We start from the raw sequence: 14,135 nt of genomic DNA, 5'->3' as shown, positions 1-14,135 counted from the left end.
TGTGTGTGTGTGTCTGTGTGTATATTCATGTTGAGTGTAGGTGCCCTCAGAGTCCTGAAGAGGGTATCAGATTCCCTGGAGCTGGAGTTAGTTACAGGTAATTGTGAGTCACCTGATGTAGGTGCTGGGAACTCAACTAGATCCTCTACAAAAGTAGAATGTATCCTTAATAGCCACATCATCTCTCCAGGTGTAATTTCTATTTTACACATAACTGACTTGATTCTCCAGGGCACTCAGAAATCTTACATTTGGGATTTATATAATCACTTGACTGAGTGATATACACAACAGTGCACTGGTTTTCACATGTGGGTCGAGACCCCTTTGGAAAACAGACATATACATTAGGATTCGTAACAGTAGCAAAATTACAGTTATGAAATAGCAACAAAATAACTTTATGGTTTGGGGTCACCACAACATGAGGAGCTGTATTAAAGGGTAGCAGCATTAGGAAGGTTGAGAACCACTGCAATAGCATCTACTTGAAGATAACTCAATGACTTTTTATAGAAATTTCATCAGCACTCTTGCGAGCAGAATGGCGAGGTAAAATGTTAACGTTTTAGTTTCTAAAGGACTGTCAAGGCTGTTTCCAAAGCAGCTCTGTGGGTTCCAGGCACTCTCCATCCTCACAAATCCTTGCTACACTTAACAGCCATTCTAGTGGAGAGGCTCATCTGCATCTCATTAGGGCTTGAACTGGGACTGCCACAATGACCAGCAATGCTGAACAGTTTTGTTTTTTAAGACCATTTGTCTTCTTTAGTGAAGTATATGTGCACCTCTTAATTAGTCAGCTTTACTGAGATATAATCTACAGATAAAATCCACTAGTAATATATATAAAAATAAAAAAATCCACCAATTCTTTGTGTAAAACTTTCACCAAAGTCTGTAATGCTGTAACTATAACTCAATCACTACACAGAACCCTGACCATCACTGTTAACTAGTTCACTCCTGCTCCTCTGCTATCAGCTCCCTACACCCCTAGGCACTACTAACTTGCTCTGTCATTACAGCTGTCATGTCCAGGATTCCACACACAGAATCATACAATGTGTGGTTCCGGGAGTCTGACTGCTTTTCCTTAGCATACTATACTGCAGGGAAAAGCATCCACGCTCTTGTGTGCACATGTACTGATGCCGGGCTTTGGTACTATGAGAGAGCAGTCCAGCAAGCAGATACAGCACAACTTGCTTATCTAGTCACCGTTTGATAAACCTTTGAATTTTCCCTGTTTTTGGCCATTAGGAGCAAAAATTCCACAGACACCTGAGTATAAATCTTTGAATGAGCATACACTTTCACTTAACTTGGTTAAATACTGAAGGAATAGGACGGGTCAGTTGTGAGTTAGTATATGTTTAATTTTTTTTAAGACTCTGCCAAACTGTTGACTGACCATTTTATATCCCCCTCCCCCGCCCCCGGGGCCCATGCCAACACTCAGAGTTCTACTGCCTCAGTCATACCAGTTCCCGGCATTCAGTCCCTTCAACTCTAGTTATTCAAGCGGATCTATGCTAGGTTACTGCGGTTTTCATTTTTACTCTTCCGAGGATGAGAAATGATAGGCATCTTTCCATGTACTTCTTTGGCACTCATCATTATTGTTGGCTATCTATTGAGTAGACAATAATTTTTTTTTCTTACATTTAAAGAAGTTAAGCTCTTTATCTTTTTATTATTCGGTTATAGGAGTTCTTTCTACATTCAGGATATGAGTCATTACAGACACATTATCAAAAAATACCCTTATACCGTTTGTTTGGGGGCATCCCACTTGATATTGTTAGTGATGTCTTTTGAAATGAAGTTATTTTAATTTAATCAACTGTTTGTTACACTTTGTATTATTTTGTGACCTAAGAAATTTTTGCTTACTGAAAAGTTGCAAACTGTTTCTCCTATGTTTTCTTTTAGAAATTAAAAAGTTTACATTTAGATCAATGGTCTAAAGTAAATTAATTTTTATGTAAGAGGAAAGTAATGGTCAAGGTCTATTCTCCCCTATATTCTGGTATTTTGGGGCTAGCGAGATTAACTCCGAGGGTAAAAGCACTTGCCATGTAAGTCTGATGCCCTGAGTTTGATCTCCAGGTTCCAGGGTAGAAGACGAAAACACACCCTACAAAGTTGTTTTCTCCCTCCACACTGGTATGTTTATTCAAGTTCATTTCCCTATTTAATCACACACTTTTGTTAAAAAACAAAACAAAACTGGCTATACATACATCTGTTTGTCTACCTACCTACCTATGAATGACTTTCTATCTACCTATGAATGACTTTCTATCTATCTATGAATGACTTTCTGGATAGTGTACTTTATTCACCTATATTATGTCAATACTACACCATCTTGATTAATGAAGTTTTGTAATAAGTTGTGAAGTAAGGCAATAATGATTTTCCTTTCTCTGGGGTCATAATTGCTTTAGAAATCCTTAAACCCTTTGGATTTCCACGCAAATTGCATAGCCAGGTTGTCAAGATTCTACAAAAAAGTACACAAGGAGCCGGGCAGTGGTGGTGCATGCCTTTAATCCCAGCACTTGGGAGGCAGAGTCAGGTGGATCTCTGTGAGTTCAAGGCCAGCCTGGTCTACAGAGCAAGATCCAGGACAGGCACTAAAACTACACAGAGAAACTCCGTCTTGAAAAACAAAAACAAAACCAAAACAAACAAAACAAACAAACAAAAAGTACACAAGGGTGCTATTATGATATCTTTATATATCATATATATACCACTTAGGGAAGAAACAATGGTGTTAAAAATGTTAAGTACTTCAATTTGTGACCATCAAGTTTTTCATTTATCTAGTTCTTTAATATTGCTCAGCAATGTCTCATGTCACCCTCTCTATGTATTTGACTTCAGGTCTTAAATATATTTACGTTGAGACAGGGTCTCACCATGTAGTCATGGCTGGCCTGGAACTTGCTATGTAGATTAGGCTGGCCTCAAACTCACTGAGGTCTGCCTGTCTCGGTCTCCTGAGTACTGGGATCAAAGGTGTGTGTTACCTTACCCAGCTTTACATGTATTTTCTTAAATTTATCTTCTACTGTCATTTTTTGTAGCTATTGTAAATGGACATTAACAACAAAAACCCACCTCATGTCTAAGCTGGGGAGATGGGTCAGTCACTATGTACTTGCTATGCAAGCCCAGGACCTGAGTGTGGAGGCCCAGTGACCACAGAAGAGCTGAGCATGGTGGCACACACCTGTCACCCAGCACTTGGTGGGGGTGGGGGCTGCAGAGGTAGATCCCTAAAGGTCAGTGGCTGGCCAACCTAGCTAAATCCATGTGTTCCACGTTCAGTAAGGGACCCTGCCTCAAACACTAAAGATGGAGAGTGACCAAAGACACTTGACATGATTTTTGGCACACACATCCACACAAACACATAAACTACAGACACATGAAAAAACTGTCTATTGCCAGTATTCAGACATGTAATGAACTTTCACACATTGATCTTGTAGCCTATTATTTTACTAATGCCACTTATTCTGCCAGTTTTAAAAAAAGATTAAGATTTTCTATATATATGACCATATTGTTTATGATTGTTTACTTTCCTGGTTATCCAAACCAATTTGTTTCCTAGTTAAAAAAAAAAAAATTAAGAAAATGGACCATTTCCTAAACTTTCCCAAAGCCTATTTGGTCCAGGCAGACTGATTTTTAACAACTTTATTAAATTAGAATGTATTGATCATTTCCCACGAGGCTCTTTGGGAATTCATTTATCTGGGTCCTCCACACATTTGGACTTATTTATTTGGGGGGAGGGAGTGGGGTTGCTGAGGATCAAACCCAGAGATCTGAAACATTCAAGATAAGCCCTGTGCCACTGAGTTATATCCCCAACCATGTTTCTATTCATCTTCAACAGAATCTTGAAGCATTAGCTATTTCTACTTCTTAACTTTAAACTTATACTTTAATTCCTGGCACACTTAGGACCCTACATCATCTCTCATGAAACAGAGAAATATGTAACTACTTAGGTGAAAACCTCCTCTCTTCCTCCATCTTCCTCTTCTGCTGTGGCTAGGGTCTCATGTAGTCCAGGACAGCCTCAGATACGCTATGCAGCCAGGGTTGGTCTTGAACTCCTGATCCTCTTTCCTCTGCCTTCTAACAGTTGGGACTATAAGCATGAACCACTATATCCCATTTATGTGGTGCTAGGGATGGAGCCCAGAGCTTCCATCTGCTAGACAAGCACTCTGTCAAGAGCGCTACATTGACAGCTTCTGACAAAGAAACTGGATGATGATCATGAAGCTACCAGATCATGCTGGACTAGTTAATCCCAGACTTAACATTTTTTGGAAAATAAATTTGATTTACTTAAAATAAAAGGAAAAATAAGACAAAAAAAAACTGATTTGGAAAATGAAAAGTTACATACAGGTAGATTGTTCATGAAAAATTTCAGAAGACTATTAAGTTTTGAGCTGGGTCTTGAAATGTGTGGAGAGTACAGCAGCGTGAGGGTGAACCATGAAAAACAGTCTAGGAAAGAAGTATTAGGCTTGATTAGCATCAAGCATCACACTGCAAAGCTCCAAAGACAATCTGCCTTTCTTTTTTCCGTAAGTACAGCTCTCATTTCTTTCCCTTCAAAAACCAATGTTCTTATCTTCAGCTCTTTAAATCACTGTAATGAACTTATGCCAAAGGCAACATGTTGTTAGAACTTCTTTGGGGCAGGGGTTGTCTCACGGAGCCCATGGTCTCTGACTTGCTTTGCAGCCAAACTTCAGCTACATTGCTTTAAACTGATAAGCTTTCTTCAACTACTCAAATGCTTGGACTACAGATGTGCATCACTATGCCTAACAAGAAATAAAGCACTTTAGATGGCTCTACAAGAAGTTGTTGACTACAACTTGTACTATCCATTATAGCAAGTATGTGCATACAAAGGTTCATGAAACACACAGAATCTGAAATGTAGTAGAAAATAAAGTCAGCAAAGACATCCAGAAAATGGCGTCTAAGATGAATCCTTAAGGAAGAACAATCAGCCAATACCGAACCTGAGAAGGAAGAAAGCCCTGCACCATGGAAACTGGACATGTTATATGCAGAAAAATAAGTACATACGGTCTAATGGCAGGCATAGAGCAGCTTAAAGTAACGAAAAAAAATCTGTAATTAAAACAAAGTCAGCAGGAAGTAGTCAAAGCAATAGAAACAAGCTCAAAATAGTAGGGCCACAGCTCACTGGCGGATAAAATTGGCCAGGCATGGTGAAACAAACTTGTGATCCCAGAACTCTACTGAAGTAGGAGAATCAAGAGTTTGAGGCCAGCCTGGGCTACATTATGAGTCAATGCTAGGGTTGGGAGAGGAAGAGGAAAGAGTAGCTAGAACACAGTCAATCACAACTAAAGATGCCTCAGCCTTTGGCTTGAGCGATGAATGAACAACAGTAGCGTTTGCCATAGAGTACAAGAAGTGGATGGTGACCAAACAGACCAGGAAAAGGATTTTATTTCAGCTTGCAGTATTTACTTGATACAGAGTGAAAACAACATCTGAAGATTGCTCACTAGCTTTGATAATTGTTAGAAGGCAGACGTGGTTTGTCTAGTACATTTAAGGATGTTCAGTACCTCTCGGCTGTGACAACCACAAATGTCTCTACACATAGCCAAATATTGTTATAGGCAATATCGTTCACCAATGAATATCAACTAATCTACAGCACCGAAAAGATATATTACAAATAAAAACCCAAGTGCAAACATGTGAATATATACTTTTCAACCATCTTTTCCAGGGTTGGGGAAACAGCTCAGTCAATGAAGTACTTGTCAGCCTAGCCTGCTCCGAGCCCCAGACTCAGCGAGGGACCCTGTATCAAAAAACAAGGTGAACAGTTCCTGGGGAAGCATATGTGAGGTTGACCTCTGGCCTTCAAACACACATGCATGAAGACAGGCCCAGACACATGCTATCTACTTCTCTTTTCCTAGACCTTAAGGTCCTAAGAAGTAAGACTTTTCTGTCCCACTCACTGCTGGGTTCTCTAGTGGCACTATCACCATACCTATACCCTGAGAGTTAATAAAATGGTAACATACGAATACATTTAAAAATGATTCTTATAAGCATGATTTACTAAAGTTGTACACTTACCCCAGAATAGATAAATGACCAAAAAAAGAGGGAATGTGCCTTATTTTAAAAGTGTATTAATACATCCTTTCCTCAAAGTCAGTAGACTAGTTATGAGAAGGAATTTGCTAATTTGAAGTTAGTAACATTCTTAAAACTAAGCAATATGAAAGAAATGTAACACATCTCACCTGTGGCAACTTGGTTTATCAAGCCTGTGGAACCACTGTTTGCAATCTGTGATGGTGTCTGGCTGAGCCCAGGGGAAGGGGTTCCCAACCGAGGAAACTGCTGAGAACTCATTTCCACCTGCAAAACAAGTCATTCCATTACTACCAGATTCCGAAATTAGAACCAACATTGAGAGATCAAAGCATCTTTAGTAATCACAACATCTCTCAGAAACACAAATACAGCTTCATTTTTCTAACCATGAGTTATGATCAATAGTGCAGACATCTAATTGAGGACTCTTTATGTACTAAGGCTAAATTAATAATGACAGTCTTTATACAAGTGTTGGAGGGTACTATAACCTTCCAAAAACACTTATGGATCGCTGTAGTAAAAAAAAAAAAATAGATACTGAATGTTATATAGCCGCCAAATGCTAGTTATTACCATAACCATAGGCTATCTATGTAAAATTTTATGGGAAATAGCATGGCTCTTTTAAAGACTCAAGCCTCACACCAAGACAAACAGAACCGTAATTAGTATGTCATAATGCCCAGCCCCAAGAACGGATCGGAAATCTTACATTAAGACCCGATGTTTGTGGAATCCTCAAACGCTTTTCCGTAAAGGCCTCCATTTAAGGATTTCCTTTCTTCCTCATCACGGACAACCCCCCCAAAGGGAGACACGGGTAGGATTAGAGACCTTTTCCACAGTCTTTAAAATCGTCTTCCACTTTTTCCTTCGGAGTCAAGCTTCGCCGATCTCCCCTCTACCCCAGTTAACCCCATTCCTCCTCCGAGATCCTAGGACACACGCTTCCAGACACTCTGAGTGTCGAGGCTCTGTCTCCCCGGGAAAATGTCCTACGGAGCCCTCTCGTCAAGATAAGCAGTGTGCCTTTTTATCTGTGGCCTCCACGAAGGGCTCGAGGGGCTCCGCAGGCACAGAGGGAACGCGATTCGGAACGCGTCCCCGGCCCGCCTCAGTTCAGCCCGCCCGCCACACTCACCCCCACGGCCAGCCGCCGCTCCGCTCCCAGTCCTCTTACCACCCAACCTACCCCTGCCTCCCCCGCCCGCCCATTGGCCGGACGCGGGGCGCGTCACTGGACCCGGCACCAATCCGCAGCTGCCTGCGCGTTCTGGGCCCGCCCCACCCTCCCGCCGGCCGCCAGCCAATGAGGCGCCAGCCTCGCCGGGGGCGGGGAGCAGCCTGAACCCCTCGGCTGGGCCAATAGAAGGGAAAGCTAGGCGATCCCCGGCAAGCAGGGCGGGGATCCGGGAGGCCCCGCCCCGGCAGGGGTCTGAAAGCGGCGGGCGCAGGGCCCGGATGTGGAGAGTCACTTTAAACTGCTCCAGCAGCCAAACTCCCTAGGCCGTCCTCCCTCCCGCGGACTTCCCGACCGAGGCCCGCGTCCGCCACGCCCCCATGCCCGGGGCTGCCCACCCCTCGGGGTTTCTCGCCCTTCCTCACACCGAGCAACCGGGGCCCTGCCGCCGACTCCACAGCTCTGCCCAGCTCGCTAGAGAGCTGGAAGCAGGGCTGCAAGAGCTGTGTACGGCTCTGTCCTTCCCCGGGGACGAGCACCGGGACTGGCCATGCAGTCCCGCCCCCTCGACTCCTCCCCTCCCTCCCGGCTCGCGTTCCGCCATTACCTGGGCGCGGCCACGCCGCCGCTAGCTTGCTCCTGTGCGCTCTCCGTCTGTGAGTCTACTGTCCTCGGGCTTCGGACCCGCAGCCACCGCCGGGCCGATAGCACTCTGTCCCCCACCCCTCACTCCAGCGCCGCTGCTTCCGCCGCCGTAACGAGACCTTCGCTCACTGGCTGCGACAAACCCCGCCCCTCTCCCTGACAGCCACTCCTGGCCTGAAGAGAGCGGGAAGGCTGTCGGGCACGCCTCTCGGGCCCGCGGAGGCCCCTGGGAAATGTAGTCCCCTGTTCTAGGAGGGCGGGGCCTGGGGGACCCGACGCGGGCTTCCCACTCCTTTGCAGTCCAGTCTGAAGACTTATGTCATTTCTTTTGGCGACTGAGAAGATAAAGGTATTCCATGCTTTCGCCTCAGCGGGAAAGAACTGGGTTGTATTTTACCCCGGAGGTGGAGGCGGTGCAACGCGCAAAAAGTAAAGGAGGATTGTGGCTGCCCCAGGAGCCCGCGGGAGATCCACCTTCTGCCCTCCTCCCCTCGCTGCGTGTAGGGATCCTGGGATCACTGGAGGGACTAAGCCCTGCAGGAGCCGAGCACCCTCCTGGTTCGGGTTCAGTGCACACAGTTGGAGAAGGCAGCTCCGCTTTTGACTAAGTCTTCCGGATTGCAAAGAGAGGGGTGGGATGTTGTTTTGCTTGTGGTGGAAGTTTATAGAGTTTATGCCCTTGCCAGAGATGCTGCTATAAAAGTTTTGTCTGCTAGGAGATTACGAACTCCTCTTCCCAGAAGGTCATTTAGAACTAGAGTTTTGTGATTTGTTAGAAAATAAATGGAGATCATAATCGATTATTTCTGTCACGCATGGCTATGAGCCAACTGCTTGGGGAGAAGAGAGTAGCTCCTGGCTACCAGAGTCTCAAAAGTGCCTCTCTTCATACTATTTTACCTTTTCATGTCATTCTTTAACTCTCTGGCTTCTAAGAGCAACTGACATTCTTCAGCCTGCTCTCTATTTAGGTGGTCTCTGACCGCACACCTTTTGTTAATAATTTTGGCATAGGTGTTCACTAAATTGGCCAGACTGGCCCTGAACTTCATCTGTAGCCCTTCAGGCCTTGAACTTGATTCCTCCTGCCTCGTTCTCCAGAGTAACGGGAACTGCAGGCTTGTACATGTCTACATCTTGTTGAGTTCTGCCACAGGCTCAAACTGCTGCTTTGAGGTTATTAATACTTACTCCAGGAGCGGATGAGGTGGTTTAGCAAGGTGCTTGTACACAAAATAAATAAATATGTAATAAAAGTAAAATGCCATTCAAAGGCTGAGAGATGGTTTGGTGGTTAAGAATGTGTGTTCTTGCAGAGGCCTCAGGTTCAGTTCCTAGCACCCAAATTAGACTCTTAGAATCACACACGTTTGTACAGGTGCATGCCCACACCAAGGAATGCTGCTGGGATACAGTATGCATATGAATAGGCATTCCTGTGCCACCACCTGAAATACTGGACCATGGCATACATATGAATAGGCATGCCCATACTGTGACATGATGATGCAGGACATGGAATGTGTATGAACAGATGTGCCAGCATGATAGCACTGAGACATGGCTTTTGTGTGTACACGCATACCCATGCCACTACAGGATAGCACTGAGCAACCCCATGTATGTGAACAGGAATGCCCATGTGGACATGAGATGGTACTGGGATATGGCATGTGTGTGCACAGGCATGCCTATACTTCCATGGCAGTGGTGCTGGGACACAGCATACATGTGAATAGGCATGCTCACACCATGATGTAACAATGCCAGGACACAGAACATGTGTGAACAGACGTGTCTGATGATACTATAGGGACATGGCACTTGTATGAACAGGTCTGTATAGCCACACTGCCATGTGATGGCACTTGGTCACAGCTTGTGTGTGAACACTTATGCCCATGCCACCACAGGATGGCACTGGGAAACCACATGCATGTGAACAGGCATGCACACATCACCACAGGATTGTGCTGGGGCTCCATGTCATGTGTGTAAACAGTTGTGCCTACAATGCCAAGGGATAGTGCTGAGAAACAACATGTGTGTGAGCAGGCATGCCAACACCACCACGTGACAGCACTGTAACATGGCTGGTGCTCCTGGGTTCTATAAACAAGCAGGCTGAGCAAGCCACGGGGAGCAAGTCAGTAAGCAGCACCCCTCCACTGCCTCTGCATCAGCTCCTGCCTTCAGGTTCCTGCGCTGCTTGAGTTCCTGCCCTGACTTTTTTAATGATGAACAGCAGTGTTGAAGTGTAAGACAAATAAATCCTTTTCTCCCCAACGTGCTTCTTTTGGTCATGGTATTCTGTTGCAGCAATAGAAACCTGAACTAATACACTGATGTCCTGTAATAGAAGTGGTCAGAGATTTACTAGAAAAGAGCATGAATGAGAATGTTATAGTATTTGCACACCAGGATATTGTGGCTACTCGTGCAGAAGTCGAGCAGTGCACACGGATGTGCTAGTATTGGTGTGTCCATGTATTTACTAGTACATCAGAACACATGGACATTCATTGACATCAATCTACACTGGCTTACCAGTAGAACAGCACACATGAAATACAAGTGAAGGTGCATTCATAGATTCAGTATTATAGAAGTGATCATGCATGTTGTCTGTCATAAAACAGCAAACATGTATGTCTTAGTATAGCCTTACATGTATGTAGTATTATTGAAGTGTAAACGAATGTAATAATACAGCAGGACTCATGGATATATGATACCAGAACTCATGGAAACATTAGAAAGGAGTACACATAAATATACTAGTACATGAATACATTTGAATGTACTAGTAAGCAGCTCACAGGTATCTATTACAAAAGCACCACACAATGGTACCTTTGCAAATTCTGATACTTCAATTGCAGCATAAATGATGTGCATTTACACCAAAGCATATAAATGTACAACTTTCCATATGTCTAAACCAGAGCAGCAAAGCACACCGTTTGAGGAGTGTACACTGATGTGGACAAGTGCACAGGGCAATGGAATTAAAGGCACAGTAGCAAGAATGCTTGTGTGCCGGGTGGTGGTGGCTCACGCCTTTAATCCCAGCACTCAGGAGGCAGAGACAGGTGGATCTCTGTAAGTTCAAGGCCAGCCTGGTCTACAGAGTGAGCTCCAAAGCTACACAGAGAAACCCTGTCTCGAAAAAAAAATCATATTGGGGTTGGGGATTTAGCTAGTGGTAGAGTGCTTGCCTAGCAAGTGCAAGGCCCTGGGTTTAGTCCTCAGACAAAGAGAGAGACCCACAGCCAGACAACATGCAGAGAGTGAGAGACCTTGGAATATTCAGCCCTAAAAAGGATGAATCCACCAAATCCCTTCCCTCAGGGCTCAGGGAACTCTGTGGAAGAGGAGACAGAAAGAGTGTAAGAGCCAGACGGGATGGAGGACACCGAGGAATCAAGGCCTTCTAGACACAACGTACGAACTCACAGAGACTGTCAGCATGCACAGGGCCTGCTCGGGTCTGCACCAGATGGGGCCCTGAGCCAAGAGGAGAAGTGGACACGCGTCCCTTCCTCTCCCCCCTCTCTTGGTTCTCTGTCTTCTCTTTTCCCTGTACCTTGCCCCTCTCTCCATGTCTCTACTTCCTCTATCGTTGCTCTACTATTTCCCTTCCTCTCTCACCTCCTCAATCCCTGTCTCATTAACTCCTCTTGCCCCCATTCTCTCTTCTCTCACACTCTCATACCTTTCTCCTCTCTTCTCCCTAAACCCTCTTTCTTCTCTCTTGCTATCTCTCCCCAATTCATCTCTTTTCTGCCCCTGCTGACTTTCTCTCATCGCATTGCGACTTTCTGTCCCGTCTCTCGTCTCTCTGCACCCACTCCCTCATCTCTTCCTACTCCCTCTCCTGTGCCCCTCTTCCCCTTCTTCCCATCTATACCTTTCCCTCTGCCTACTCCCCATCGCTCAGTGCCCTCTCTCCATTATCTCTCACTTTCCACTCTTTTTTCTCTTCTCTCGCTCACCTCTTTCTCACCCTCTCTCTTACTCTCCTCCTTCTCCCCTCAATCTCTCATTTTCTGTGTTCTCTCTTGTCTCTCCCCCCTCTTCTCCTTTTTTCTCATTCCTCTCTGTCTCCCCCTCCTCTATCTCTTCTGTTTCCCCTCTGTTCATCTCCTTCCTCTCCCAACCTTTTCTCTGTCCCTCCTCTCGACCTCTCACTCTACCGTCTCTCACTGCTCTCTCTCCATTCTCTCTCATCTCCCTTCTTCCTCCCTCAGTTGACTCTTCCCCATCTCTCCTCTCTTCTCTAAACTTTCTCTCCTCTCTCTATCACCCTCTGTCCTCCCTTTCCTCTCTCCATTTTATCATGGTCTCTCGCTCCCCTTTCTCTTCCCCCTCTCTTGTTTCTTTCTCTTCCTGTCTCCTCGCCCTCTGGCATGTGTCTCCTTCACCACTCTCCTCTCTTTCTCTCCTCTCCTCCCCAGCTTTGTCTCTCTCTACATTTCTGTCTCGTCTCCCCATCTTCAGATATCCCCCTGCCCCTCTCGCTCACTGTTGCTTCACCCCCATTGTCTTTCTCTTCTTGGTCTCACATCCTCTCTCCTCTCTGTCCTGTCTTTCTTCCTCTGTCTCTTCTCTCTCTCCAAGCTCAGCTTCCGCTCTCTCCCCTCACCCTCTCTTTTCTCACAGCTTTGCCCTCTCCCCACTCTCTCTTTTCTCTCTCATGCCCCCTCCCCTCATCCTCTCTTCTCCCCTCCTTCCTCTTTCTCCTCCTCTTCTAGCTCTCTCTCCTCTCCGTCTCTCTCCTTGCTCTCCCTTCCTCTCCACCATCTCTGTTCTCCTCTCATCCTCTCTCCGTTCTCTTCTCTCCTCTCACTCCCTCTTTCTCTCTGCTTTCTCTTCCTCTCCCTGCTCTCTATCATTTCTTCCTTCCTCTTCTCTCCTCTCTATCCCTCTCTCACATTTGTTCCTCTGCTCCATCTATCTACTCTCTCTCCTCTTTCCTCTTTCCCCTCTGTCTTCATTCTTTCTTCCCTCTCTCAACTCTTCTAGCAATCTCTCCTCTCTGTGTTCTTCCTCTTCAGTGTTCTCTCATCACTCTGCAACTCTTTGCCTCTCTCTCCTCTTTCTCTATCCCTCTCTCCTCTCTCTCTCATCCTGCCTTCTCTGTTCAGCCTCTCCCCTTCCTCATCCTCTCTCCTCTCTCTCAGAGGCCTCTCTTCTTGTTCTTCCCCTTTGCCCTCTCTCCTCCCTCTCTTCTCTCCTCCCTCTCTTCTGTCCTCTCTCCTCTGCCCCGTTTCTCCTTTAACTCTCCCCTCTCCTTTCTCTTTCTCATTCTCTCCTCTCTCAGTCGTTTGCTTTTTGCTCATCTCCCCCTCTTTCCTCCCCACTCATTTCTCCTTTCTCTCCCTTCTTTTTTCTCTCTCTCCACAATCTCTTTCTGCTTTCTCCTCTCACTCTCTCATTTCTTCCCACTCTTTCTCTGTTCTCACTGTTCCCTCCCCCTTCTCTCTTCTTTCCTCCTCACATCTCACTTTCTTTCCTCTCTCCTTCCTTTCTGTCACACTCTCTCCTCTCCATCTCTTCTCTCCCTGCTCTTCATATAAATATACAAAGAGGGACGAGGAGACAGGGAGGAGAAAGAGAGAAAAGAGACAGGATAGGATTAAGACTGAGAGAGAGAGAGAGAGAGAGAGAGAGAGAGAGAGAGAGAGAGAGAGAGAGAGAGAGGAGAAAACGAGATGGGATAGGGAAGGTGAGAGAAGACAGATGGAGGGAGACTATACAGGATGAGGGATGGAGGGAGGTGGGGAGAGACAGAGGATAGAGACAAAAGAGAAGTGGAGGTAAGATCAATGCCGAAGAGAGTCCAGAGAGAAGACGGGACAGAGAACAGAGAAACAGGAACGGGGGGGGGGGGGGGAGAGGGGAGGAAATATAAGATAGAGGAGGAGAGGGGAAAGGGAGAGGAGCAAGATGGGAGAGAGAGGAGGGGGGAAGAGTTGGGGGAGGAGACTGAGTGAGAAAGGAGAAAGAGGGAGAGGGTGGGTGAGGAAGAGGAGGGGGAGGAGAGTGAGTGAGGAAGAGGAGGGGGAAGAGAGTGAGTGAGGAAGAGGAGGGGGAGGAGAGTGAG

The 14,135-nt window shown here is 45.7% G+C and overlaps 1 protein-coding gene across 2 annotated transcripts in view; it reads right to left on the bottom strand.

The window, feature by feature from the left end:
- Sap130 (Sin3A associated protein 130) overlaps positions 1 to 7,339 on the bottom strand; it is a 72,637-nt gene extending 65,298 nt beyond the window's left edge. For both annotated transcript variants that reach the window (XM_059246032.1, XM_059246031.1), the window contains exons 1-2: positions 6,917 to 7,339; positions 6,348 to 6,465 (exon numbers count right to left, since the gene is read on the bottom strand). In XM_059246032.1, coding sequence (XP_059102015.1) covers positions 6,348 to 6,465; positions 6,917 to 6,970 — 172 coding nt within the window. In that variant the 5' untranslated portion in view covers positions 6,971 to 7,339. The remainder of the gene's footprint in view (positions 1 to 6,347; positions 6,466 to 6,916) is intronic.
- Between the last annotated feature and the right edge of the window lie 6,796 nt (positions 7,340 to 14,135).

This window comes from Peromyscus eremicus, chromosome 19 (assembly GCF_949786415.1).
Source record: "Peromyscus eremicus chromosome 19, PerEre_H2_v1, whole genome shotgun sequence".
Lineage (NCBI taxonomy): Eukaryota > Metazoa > Chordata > Mammalia > Rodentia > Cricetidae > Peromyscus > Peromyscus eremicus.
This window is presented reverse-complemented; position numbering and strand designations above follow the sequence as displayed.